Source organism: Lissotriton vulgaris, chromosome 12 (assembly GCF_964263255.1).
Source record: "Lissotriton vulgaris chromosome 12, aLisVul1.2, whole genome shotgun sequence".
NCBI lineage: Eukaryota > Metazoa > Chordata > Amphibia > Caudata > Salamandridae > Lissotriton > Lissotriton vulgaris.
Genome location: NC_141700.1, coordinates 523,596,223 through 523,608,787, shown reverse-complemented (window position 1 = coordinate 523,608,787; position 12,565 = coordinate 523,596,223). Strand labels below are relative to the sequence as shown.

Sequence of the window (12,565 nt, the reverse complement as noted above, 5' to 3'; positions counted from 1 at the left end):
TGATGCTCGTCTGTTACAGTCTTGGGGTTGTGAATTTTTAGTCTCCATGAATGTCTGCAGTGATGCTGCTCTGTTACAGTTCTGAGGTTGTGCATTTTTTAGTCCCCATCTATGCATGCAGTGATGCTGGTCTATTTGTTACAGTCCTAGGGTTGTGTATTTTTTTAGCCCCATCTATGCATGCAGTGATGCTGGTCTGTTAGTATCCAAGGTTTGTGTATTTTTTCGTCCCCATCTATGATGCAGGGATGCTGGTGCTGTTTCAGTCCCAGGGTTGTGTATTTGTAAGCCCCCATCTATGTTTGCGGTGATTGTGGTCCTGTTGCAGGCCTGGAGTTGTGTATTTTTCAGTCCCCATCTAAGTCTGCAGTGATGCTGGTCTGTTACAATCCTTGGGCTTAGTACTTTTGAGACTTTCACAGTCCTTAGGTTGCTCTGTTGCAGTCTTGATGTGCTGTATCTCCGGGTCTCCCACCCCCTCCCCACTAACGCTGGTTGAGTTACAGTCTTAGCTTGGGGGTGTATTTTGCAGTCACCCTCCTTTATAATGAATTCTTTTGTTCTACAGTGCCGGGGCTCTGCATTTTTCATCTCCCTCCTCTGTCCTCAGTGATTCTGCTACAGTCCTGGCTTGGGTCACTGTATGTCCGATAATACCTCCTGCGTGATGACGCTGTCCTTTTTCAAGTCCTCTGGCTCTGTGCTTCTGAGTTGTAATCTTTGTTCTGTGCTGAAGCCTGTTAAGACCAGTCTTCGGGATCTGTATTTTTGAGTCTCCCTCCCTTTTTGTTTGCCTGCTCTGTATTGTTGTTGGTGCAATTGCAGTCATTTGGCTCTGTAGCTTCAAGTCTTCTTCTCTGTTCTCCCGCCATGCAGGTGTGTCCCAGTCATGGGACTTTGTGTCTCTGAGTCCTGCCCCCCTCCACAGACCCCATAACCCCCAGTGCAGGCATATTACCGACTCTTCACTACCAGCGAGTGGCTGAATTCTTTTTACATTACTCACTTTGTCATAAAACGCAAAGATGGAATTGAATTCCTCCGAGCTCAGCTTCATTCCCTGAAAGAACAAGAAACGAGAACGACGTATAATTAAAAGTGAGATTTGCTTCGGGTGTCGAGGTAAGGTGAGGTGAGGCCGGCTGCTGGGGGCGGGAGCAGTGAGCTGTGAAGTGCGCGCGCCTCGGAGACGGAACCAGCCTTAAATGTCACCTCCTGCCTTCAGGAATGATCTACAGCCGCCACTTTCTGAGGAGGCGCGTGGTTCTGAGCGCACCGCCCCCAGGTGTGCACCGGGTATTCTCTGCATGAGATGGAAAGGTGTTGTGCGACAGAGCATTACAGGTGTATGGCAGAGTTTATGAGAGAAAACAAAAGGGGTGTATGATATATCGTGATACGTGTTTGAATGAACAATATAGGAATTTGACCGAGCAGTGCAGGCAGGGCACAAGTCCTAAAAACAGAAGTAGGGGGACGCTGACGTCGCAACAGGAAGTGACCTCCCGAAAGGTGGCTTGCACCATCAGACTCATCGCCTCCCTTCACTCTCCCCTTAGATGTGATTGCATCAGAGAAGCCAGCGCGTGAGCAGGGTTCTGAATTAGCTCCGATCTTGCCCCAGAGAGGCCAAAGAGTGAATGTGTGGCTCCATTTGCGCCATTGATCGAGCTCCCGTTAAAATAATTGGGAGACGCTGTCCACCCGTGTGGTACCCCGACTCGAGCCCTGAGTGCAGGTTTATGTTCAGACCTATGAGTATGGTGGGGTGCTATAGAAATATGTCAGAGCGCTGAAAGTGTACTTTAGCCTTTTCGCCGCGGCGCGAATTCCGCCGCGGCACAGGCGTAGTTAGGGGGTGGGTGTGGCGCTCTCGTACTTATGACGGCTCCACGCCGTCATGAGTCACGGGCGGCGTGTGCTCATGGTGGTGTGGAGCCGTCATGACCCCGCCCACTAACTAATTCACCCGCACAGGCGGGGAATTAGTGCCGCGTGGGCGGAGCGGCAGTTGCATGACGGCTCCACGCCGTCATGAGCACACGCCACCCGTGACTCATGACGGCGTGGAGCCGTCATGAGCACGGAAAGAGCTAGATAACCCTCGTAGCCTCATGTATGGAGTTTTGGGGTACGGCTGTGCAGCAAGTCACCTTTCTGTGCTGCCCTACATCAAAGTGAAAGGACAGGAATGCACTGTATTTATCCAATGTGGTGCATTCCTGTCCTTTCCCCAGCGCTAGTGTTGTTTCGGCAGCCTGACGCCAACGTAGGCACCCTTGCACCAGGTTGTTGACAGGATTGTTTTTGTGCAGGAAGGGACACCTTCCTGCACAAAAACCATCTTGGAAGACTTTTTCCTCTTACTATGTGTTTAGAATTCAGCACACATGGAAAGAGGAAAAACTGGGGAGAAATACAAGTAATTTCTCTCAGTTGTGCCTCGCCTGGAAAGGCGCATGGTATTGGCTCATCCCAGGTTTACATGGTTTTGTAAATCTGGAGAAGCGTAGGGATGTTTTAAAGACAGAGAGAGAAAGTGATAGAGAGAGAGAGAGACAGAGAGAGAGAGAAAGGGGATTATACTTGTTTCTCATAGGCAGGGCCACTGTAATCATGCGAAGGGTATGATCAAAGTAATACAGGAGGTTTAACCTAAGTTATGCAGCAAGAAAACACAAATAACACAGAGTGATGCAACACATATTGTGACAGTCTTACTGCATTATTTTGCCTTTTATACATGTTAACACTGTCTTGGAGAAAGGCTCTATCTCATCGGTAGCAGTTTAACACTCAAGTTCAGCAACAGGCAAAAAGAAAGATGACCAGTCGACTTTTATTATTGGCCTTCAACTGCGCAACACATGTCGACACATTTTTGGTAACGTTTGATCTGTTTGAGCTAGAAGCAACATTTTATATATACACTGCAAATTGTACAGCAGTTGATTAATTATGTGGTAAATGTGTAAAATCCATAATTATACTGGACATTTTCCAGGCAACAGAATCACATAATTCACTATGAGATACTTGAGTATACAACAGAGCAGTACAGTTGTATGTAAGAGCACAATAGGCGTTTTACAGAGCAGGACAGTGTAAGGCAGAGAGCACTAGAAGTTACAGCATAGGTGTGTCTAAGCCCGCTAGGTAGATGACGGAGCACTAAATGTGTGGGATTGAGCACTAATAGTGTAAAATGCAGAATTGTACCTGATGGAGCAGAATAGATTTGCCTGACAGTCACATAGGTGTGTACTACAGCTTCATCAGTGTAAGTTTGAAAATTGTATGTCTGTGAATGAACACTGTGGATGTATGTTAGAACACTATATGTGTGATGCAGTACAATAAGCATAAGAGTTACAACACTATGGGGCCTACTGACAAAGGTAAATTTGGTCATAAACATATTTTAACAGCTTAATTTGCAATATTTGCCAATCACAAAAGCATTCCTGGCAGGCATAAGCCAATTTATGTGTGTGCATATCTCACCCACAAATAGTATTCTCTGTACCTCTCAAGAGGTGCGACATCAAGCCTTCCAAGATGTGGTTGGCCTTGGACATTGGTCTGCATCCACAAGCATGGATGTTTGCAGAGATTCGCAAACTCCTATATTTAATTTCCCCTTCCTCCCCAGGAAAGGGATGAATTTTTCCTCCAGCCAAGGCTTGGCATACAAATCTTTCTAGAATGGGAAGCAGGATGGATCACCCCCTGATTGGATGGAGTGTAGAAAAAGGACTTTCACCACCAGATAAAATATTTTCCCCACAGAAAAAGTGTTCTTTAAAAGGGAATCTAATCCCCCCTGTGCGGAGATATCCACTATGGAGAACTCTGCACAGAAGGAAAAGGATCCTGCGGGGAGGTCACATGATCTTCGAGGAAGTACATTTGTAATCCTTTAGCTGGGAGAGGTTTCTTGGCGTATTCCTAGGAAAATTTGTTGAATTTGAAAATATACAAAAAGTATGAGCAGGCAAAGTTCTCTGCCTCTACGTTTCGTACTTTCTTTGTGAATTGGCCCCTACTTTTGTATTCTACGTTGCTGTACCTGTATGACCGACCTCCATGGGTTTACACTATAAGACTAGTGGAATATGTTTGAAGACTATAGTAGTGTGAATGAGTTTTATAAGGTCACAACAAAGCACAGTTGGTTTACGATAGGGCACTACAGATGTGTCGGGGATTGCAATAGAGCGCTATTTATCTATAGTAGGTCACTAATGGAGTATGGTAGAGCACTATAGGTATGGGTTAATACAGTGTAGACGTAAGCTGAACCACCATAGGTGTACAATAGGGTACTTCAAATATACAATAAAGAATGTAATTTTCTTAGTCCCTACTTGTGTATTGTAGAACTCTATAGTTATATCATAGAATACTACTATCAGACTACAATTGTGTAAGACTACACACTGGTGCGCTGTAGTTGCGCCACAGCACGATATATGTATGAAAAAGAAATGCAGAAGTATGAGCAGAAATTACAGATGTCTGATAGAACGCAATAACTGTATGATTGAACACTACCACTATTTTATAGATCCCTATAAGTGTATATCAGATCACAGGTATATGACAGCGCTATAAGGTTTTAATAGGGGATTATGGGTCTATAACAAAAGGGTATTAATGCGTGATGAGCGCTTAAAGTTTCTGATAAATTGCCACAGGTGTATATCTGAACACTACATATGCATACTAAACACTCGAGGTATGATAGAGCACTATGGGTCTATGCAGGTGCACTATAGATGTGTCATAGCTCACTATAGATATTTAGCGGACCACTGTATGATGAAGCGCTTTACTTGCGCGATACATCATTATGGGTGCTAGACAGCACACAAGATATTTGTTCGAGGGAGAATTTGTCTATAAGTGAACAGTGATGGAGTATGACCGAACAACATTTTCAAGAGAGCGCATCAGGCGTGAAATAGAGTCCTATGGGCCTTATGTTCATACAATGCAATCTGTAAAAATAATCGCAATCTGCGCCCGACTCTCACAGAAAGCATTGGTCTTTTGAGAACCAACATATGTTCACACTGGTTGGTTCACAAAATTCCACTTCGTAGGGGAGGGGGAAGGTGTCACACTTTGACCCTCCCTCATTATGGTTCTTAAATTGTGACCTACTACAAATTGCTGCCATCACAGGGATGGTGGCCTGCTGGGGTGATTGCTTTTATATAAATATGTTTTTTTTAAATGCAGCCTGTTTTCCTTAAAGAAAAATTGGATGCGTTTAAAAAAAAACATTTCAAGAACTATTATTTCACAAGTGCGTGGCAGTGCCATAGACCATTACCTACTCCCAAAAAATGTTTTTCACAATATTCACAAAGGGAAAGGGGTCCCTAAGAGCCCCCTTCCTGTTTGCGAATAAGTTACTACCTCCTTTCATATGTCCGTAACCTATCAATGATTGCAACCGCAATTGCGGTCGCAAACCATTGTAACATACCACAAAAAAACTCAAATTGGAAGGGACGCCTTAAATACGCCCCTTTCAATTTGAAACTCAGTATCTAATTGCAAACTTATTTTGTGTTTCGGTTAACAAGTTACCAAATCACAATTTTGGTTTTGAACATACCCAAAAGCTATTTTGCACTCGTAAAGTCTCCAGTTTTATGAATCGGAGAGCATTTGCGACCGTAAAATAGCTTTGAACATAATGCCCTTAATGCGTATAAAAGAACAAAGTAGTTCAGTCCAGCAATATGTCTGACCAAACTTTTCAGAAATGCAATAGAATTCTATATGTGTGTAATAGAACACTATGGATCCGATTCACAAAGGTTAATGGTCTGAACTTAGACCAAACGTGTACGTTTACACCTTTGTGAATTAACAAAGGGCAATCACGCGTACTATCTTTATGTCAGCACTCGGCGGATCTCTGCCCCGAGTGCGAACATAAATATGGTACTCAAAAATGCTCATATCGAATTCCCAAAGTCGTAAACGTAGATGTTTTGTCCTTCTAAGTTTACCTTTATAAATTGGGCCCTATACGAGTAAGGCAGAGTCCTACATGAGATATAATTGTACAGGTGGGTGATAGGGCACTAGCTGTTTGTGATAAAGTACTATATATGAATGATGAACTGTTGAATTGTGCATTTTCTGTAGCCATATAATAGACATTGTAAGGAAAGTTGTCCCTTCATTAAAACAAGGATCTTAATATGAGAGTTTCTTCAGAAGCACTGCTAGATTTTTATGGTATTTGCTAATAGCTAATGTCCCAAAACAAGCCAATGTATCATAGTGAAGGAGAGCACAAACAAAGAGGAAATGCTGGACGAAGAATAAAGATTTCCATTTATTTATGATGCTTCCCAGCAGCACTTAGCCTGTCTCTAAGTGCTCTCAGTTATGGCAGATATGGAAACTGAATCATCAGGAGATTAAGGGCCTGATTTATAGTTTGGCGGATAGGGTACTCTGTTGTGTTTAACTCATTTAGGGATGTATGGATCATAAGGTTTCCGTTGATGGAGCCCACGTTGGCTGCCCTTGGCTCCCTAGATGAAAAGCTTCCACTGATGATGATGGCACATCCGCTGCATTTAGAGTGGATGGTGTAATGTCCCCTTTCCTGTATGTCACCACCATAAAAAAACCTGACGGTGAGGGACAGAAAACCAATAATGACCCTCACACCCTGGGATCAAACTCCTACTACGGGAGTTGTTTTTGTAATACATAAAATGTTTAAATGTTTGGTAGATGTCCTTTAAAACCAATGGTGGACATCCACCAAATGTTTTGTACCTTGAAGGGAATCACAATGATGACAGTTCCCTTCAATGTAAAGAAATGACTGTTGGGATGGCGGTCATCTCTAAATTTTACGTATGGTAGTCCATCAGGAAGGCGGAGGTAACGTCCTCCTCCACTCTGACGGACAGAGTACTACCTGTCAAACATAATATCAGGTCCTAAGTTGTTTATTGTACACAAAATGTGTATGTGATGGAGCATTTTTTACATCTGTTGTCCTTACTTCTGGTCCTTTATATGCAGTTAATAACCTACGATGATATGTGCATCTCGCTGGCCAACCAGATTGTGAGGTTCTCAACAGATCAGGCAAGCTCAAAAACACCAGGACCCTATGTCCTTATGCCAGGAGTATTGTGAGAGGCTGATATATGCCAGAGGTGACGGAAGTGCAGATAACACTTGAATATTGTTTTGGGACATAAAGACAGAGTGCAGGAAGACCGTACCTGAAACTTCAGTAGAAAGTTCTCCTGAACGGGCATCAACCTGTGGAGAGAAAGAGAGAACACAGCCTGCTAATGAGAGCTGTTGAATTACATCTACCCCAGGGACCCTAAGATCACAACACGCCTTAATCCCTGGAGATGGCCAGGCTTGAAATTACCAGCCTCTCACCCCAGGGGAACCGAGGAGGCCCCAAGGCACTAAGAGGTCTGTTCTATATCAAAATAACAACATACCATGGAGTAATGCTGGTAGCATAAAATAACATCAAGTAACATAAATAGGATGACATAGCATGAAATGATGTAACAAAATGCACATTAAGACAGTGCAGTCCATCATAACCCAACCCATATCGACCTAACCCAACACAGCTTTTTGAATGTCTCTTTTGCAGTCTATAACTTTCAGATATTCTGCATTTTCACAGTGAACTCCTGGACTACCTCCTCTTTGGTCCCTTGATTCCTACTCCATACCAAACTTTACTACCTCTCTTCTCCAGGACATCACCAGATGCCACTTTGTTCTATTTCTGGGGTTCTGCTTGCTCTTAGCACAGAACTGTTCTCTTATTTACATTGAATACCACCCTCCTTTAACTAGGACACTCATCTGACCGTTTAAAGTCCCTCCTTTTTGTTTCCACTTCTCATGTCAAATGCATTAGATCACATATCTTGGTACACTTTTTCCACAGGCAGATTTCACATTCATACTCCTGTGCTAGGACACCAATAGTTGCCACAATGTCCGCTACAGTAAGAGCAACAACATCACTCATCAAAATCTATGTGACCCCATCACTAGCACTCTTTCTCCTCCATTTAAAATTATTTACTACCTTGGATTACAATTCAACCACCCATCTCCTAGAGCTATCTCTTTGTTAACGAGTCTTTCATAACAAATGGTTTTCAAGGCTGCACTGAAACTGAAGTAAACCACAGCCAATTCTCTCTAATGATCCAAATTTTCCATTGCCCAAATACAAGGCTTGGTAAGATGAGTTGGGGCAAACAAACAAGTAACTCAGCTTTAGTGACACTCTTTCCTGTGGATACTACACCTAACCGCAGATTTCTCACCTTAGAATACTCGCAAGGCACCAGCCTGGATGCACAAATTACTTACCTTCGGTAACGAAATATCTGTAAGAAACAGTAGTTAGTATTAGATTCCTTACCTTAGAATATCCCCAGGCGTCAGACTGGATCCGGAAACTTTTGCGTAGCAGTACCCTTGCGCGTCGGTAGGCGTCGTCTGCGGCGCCGCGTCGGTCGTTGGCGTCGTTGGCGCCGTGATGACGTCAGAGTACTTAGACGCCGCCCTCGCACGCTGACGTCAGTTCTTCTTTTTTCCGCGCCAGCAAGCGCCGACCCGGAAAAAGTGGTACCCGTTGTCAATTTTTGACTAAACTTTTTTGATCCTTTTTCGAAGTACTGACGACTCCGACGGTGCCGGTAGGGATGCCCGGGTTCAAACTCTGCGCCGACTGCGACCGACTGATGTTGGTTACCGACCCCCATCGCCGGAGTCTTTATTGCCTGGGCCTCGACCACGACGACAAGGCCTGCTCCGACTGCCGGGCCATGACGTCCAAAGCTAGACGGGAGCGGTCCCGCAAGCGACTCTAGCTCCGGCAGTCGGCCCGCGCCGCTCGAGGTCCCGGACCGCGAGGAGGTCGAGGGACCGGTCACGGGGTCGGGTCCCGGACCGCGAGGAGGTCGAGGGACCGGTCACGGGGTCGGAGCCACCATAGCTCCGGGAGTCGTCCTCGGTCTTCGGGCTCGAAGTCCTCAGGTAAGCACAAGAAGTCGAAGAGACGTCATCGCTCTTCCGACTCCCCCCGACGCTCTCGCGGGCCAGGGGTTCGGGCGACCCCGCCCTCGCGGCTCCGCCGGAGCCGCAGGCGTCGCTGCCTGCTTCAGACCCGTCGGTCCCTGGGCAGAACGCGACGCCGGAGGAGATCGAGGCCTTCCTTACGGCCACCACTTGCGGGACCGCTCCCGTCTAGCTTTGGACGTCAGGGCCCGGCAGTCGGGGCAGGCCTTGTCGTCGTGGTCGAGGCCCAGGCAATGAAGACACCGGCGATGGGGGTCGGTAACCAACATCAGTCGGTCGCATTCGGCGCATGGTTTGAACCCAGGCATCCCTACCGGCACCATCGGAGTCGTCAGTACTTCGAAAAAGGATAAAAAATTATCAAAAAAGTTTAGTCAAAAATTGACTACGGGTACCACTTTTTCCAGAAAGGCGCTTGCTGGCGCGGAAAAAAGAAGAACTGAGGTCAGCGCGCAAGGGCGACGTCTAAGTACTCCGACATCATCACAGCGCCAATGACGGACGCGGAGCCGCAGACGACGCCTACCGACGCGCAAGGGTACTGCTACGCAAAAGTTTCCGGATCCAGTCTGACGCCTGGCGACATTCTAAGGTAAGGAATCTAATACTAACCTGTTTCTTTCAGATCTGGAAACTTTTCTACAGCAATGCTGCAGCGCATCACTAGATGGTGTCATGTGGCTTCTTGCTGGCTCTGTACTGTCCAGGAAGTGATGGAGCAGAGTGGCATATTAGTACCAGCCATGTGCGCTGATGTCACTTTATTGTTTATCTCTTTCTGCACCCTCTGATGCGGAGTGTGAATAAGAAACTAGCAAGAGTAACAATCTTCTCTTCTTTCCCATTCCTTTACCATCTGAATAGCAACTTTAGACAGCAACACTCACATCTCTTGGGAATGGACAAGTGCTCACCTGAGTTTTGCTGTGTTGAAGGGGAATATTTGAAAGGGCAAATAGAAAAGGCGGGCATAGCCATGTTGAAAGATTTGAAAGACATATCTGTCGGACATCATGGATCGCCCAATGGGAGGAAAGGATTGATCCTCCTCCTCACTGGATGGGCGTGTGCCACTAAGGGAAACCTAACATGGTTTGATGCTGTTTCAGCAGTGGAAGAGGAAAGAGAGGGTTAATGATCCTTGCTGTCCCACTCTTGGGTCCACGGCCTCGACGGGACTGGGGTGACTGCTGTACTGGTTGGGGAGACTGCATTTACCTATACTCCAGCCCACTGGAGTAGCCTCTGAACTTTCTGAACTAATGAAGGAACTTCTTGGCAGGGGTCAACAGACGCAAGAGTGTGTGCCACGGCTCTACTAGCTTCAAAGTGCTCCAAGGCAGAATCTGCCTTTTCACTGAAAAAGTTGTGTGCCACCAAAGGCATATATTAATCTCCGGAGAATCCTGTGGAATTTAGCCATGCTTGTAGGTGGAACACAACATGGGTGCCAACTCTCCTCCCCAAGCAATCAGTAGTATTTAGGCCAGTACATATCACATATTTGGTTGTATCCTATGGATTGTCTGAGTTAGGAGAGGCCCAAGGGTCTTACGTGTCATCTGGCAAGAGCTCAATAGCCTTGTCCTTTAAAACACATATGTAGCAACCAATACACATGCAACATTTACAGATCCCAATGCGAAGCTTGCAGAGGAGAACATATATTTGCCTAATGTCTCAATCGTCTTGGACTCATTATCTGGAGAACTCATGCAGAAAGATTTGGGATTTTCCTTATTGGTTGAAGCTTCAACCACAAGGCTTTTCAAGGAAGTATGTTTAGTAAGAAAATCAGGGTCAACACGATCTGGTCTTTGATGCCTGGCCACCTGCCTGTTCCAGACGGGCAAGAACAAGGATTTAACCAAGTGCCCATTAAGGTCTTGGTGAGGACCCCCTTAAAGGAGAGCAAGGGCTCAGATGTGGCTTACTCTGACTGCAGAATTTACATAAGGACATTCATTTTGGTCGTGTCTGAAGGCAGAAGTAAATATAGAACCTCAGCTGCCTGCCGTACCAGTATTGCACATGATACAGTCTCTTCCATTGGGGCGGTATGAAACCCATCGGCCTCCTGTAGATCCATGTAAAAGCTGTCATCTGTGTAGTAAGGTGGGAGAAAACTATCCTCCTCCCCACTATCACCAAGTGTCCTTTGTTTAGAAGAAGAGCCAAAAAGAGAATGGAGTCTCTGTTGGAGTGTAGTGTCCACCCTGTTAGAGGCACTGGGTTAGACTTAGGCTGCATGCCGTCTGATTGTGCTTTTGTAATCTTGTAGCACATCACTCAAGATCCGGCCTAAGTCAGTTCAGTGTTAGTTTGGTGCCTGATATTGGGATCAGCACCGGATCCTCTTCTGGCACCAGTGGTTTCTGTACTGTCATTGACATGGAAGGGCCAGCACAGGTCGTGAAGCTGGAATGGAATACTGTACTGGAATCAATATATGGCCTAAAGCAGGTTTCATGGGGTCAGAAGACGGCGGCTGAGTATGTGTCCAAAGGCAGTACCCGACTGTAGGCTCTGCAGTTCCTTGCGGCCCGAAAACACTAGAGGGAGCCGAAATAGCACAACAAATCTGCAACATGACCTCCATCATGGCCTTTATCTGCTGTGGTGTCGCCGTTGGCCGGGGACAAATAAGGATCATTCAGGGAATCAGCTCCATGACTGGGTTATAGAGAGATACAGACTGACATCATAATGCCCTTGTACCTTCTCTTTCGATACAGACTGACAAAATGGAGTTGAATCCCACATTGCTTTTTTATGTTTGTGGTTGGACTTTGATTTCAACTCATAAGAGAACTTCACAAAGTTGATTGCTCACGGTTAATGGCCCTAAGAGTGGGACCATAACTGCACTGGTGAATTGGAGCAGGAATGTGACTAAAGCAAGGGCCACTATATACAATACAATATGTTCGCCAATGCACAGCTTCACTCACCTTTAGGTGCATAAGTGCACATTTATCACATGACTTTGAGCAGTGGCCTGAACCCAGGCATGACAGACACATCTTGTGCGGATTGTGACTGAGATCTGTTCTCTACAGTAACAGCATGGCTTAGAACCTGTCGTTTTAGAAGGGAATTTCATTCTTTAGCGCACTAGATTTTGTGTAGAAGTTATTGGAAGGCCGATGAAACAGGGTGTGGAACTCTAGTTCTCCATCAGAATGAACAGAAAAAAAGCAATTGATATCAGAGCGCAGGGGTGGTGCTTAAATCTGTCACTTCCAGGGCATTATGGAGTCAGTGCGGAACCGCATGGCACCATCTAGTAGCACACATGAGCATTTCTGGAGAAAAGTTGGGGATCCAGTCTGGTGCCTGGAGAGTGTTCTAAGGTCAGGTATCTGCAATTAGAAGACAGAATTGCATTTTGTATCCTATTAATTTCAACACATACACTTTTTTTTCTGTTAGAGGAAGTACCAATATTGTGTTC

At 45.6% G+C, this 12,565-nt stretch overlaps 1 protein-coding gene across 1 annotated transcript in view; it reads right to left on the bottom strand.

Moving 5' to 3' along the window:
- Window positions 1-12,565, bottom strand: part of CALB2 (calbindin 2) — a 152,468-nt gene that overhangs the window by 22,812 nt on the left and 117,091 nt on the right. The window contains exons 8-9 of the mRNA XM_086945298.1: window positions 7,269-7,308; window positions 1,007-1,060 (exon numbers count right to left, since the gene is read on the bottom strand). Coding sequence (XP_086801424.1) covers window positions 1,007-1,060; window positions 7,269-7,308 — 94 coding nt within the window. The remainder of the gene's footprint in view (window positions 1-1,006; window positions 1,061-7,268; window positions 7,309-12,565) is intronic.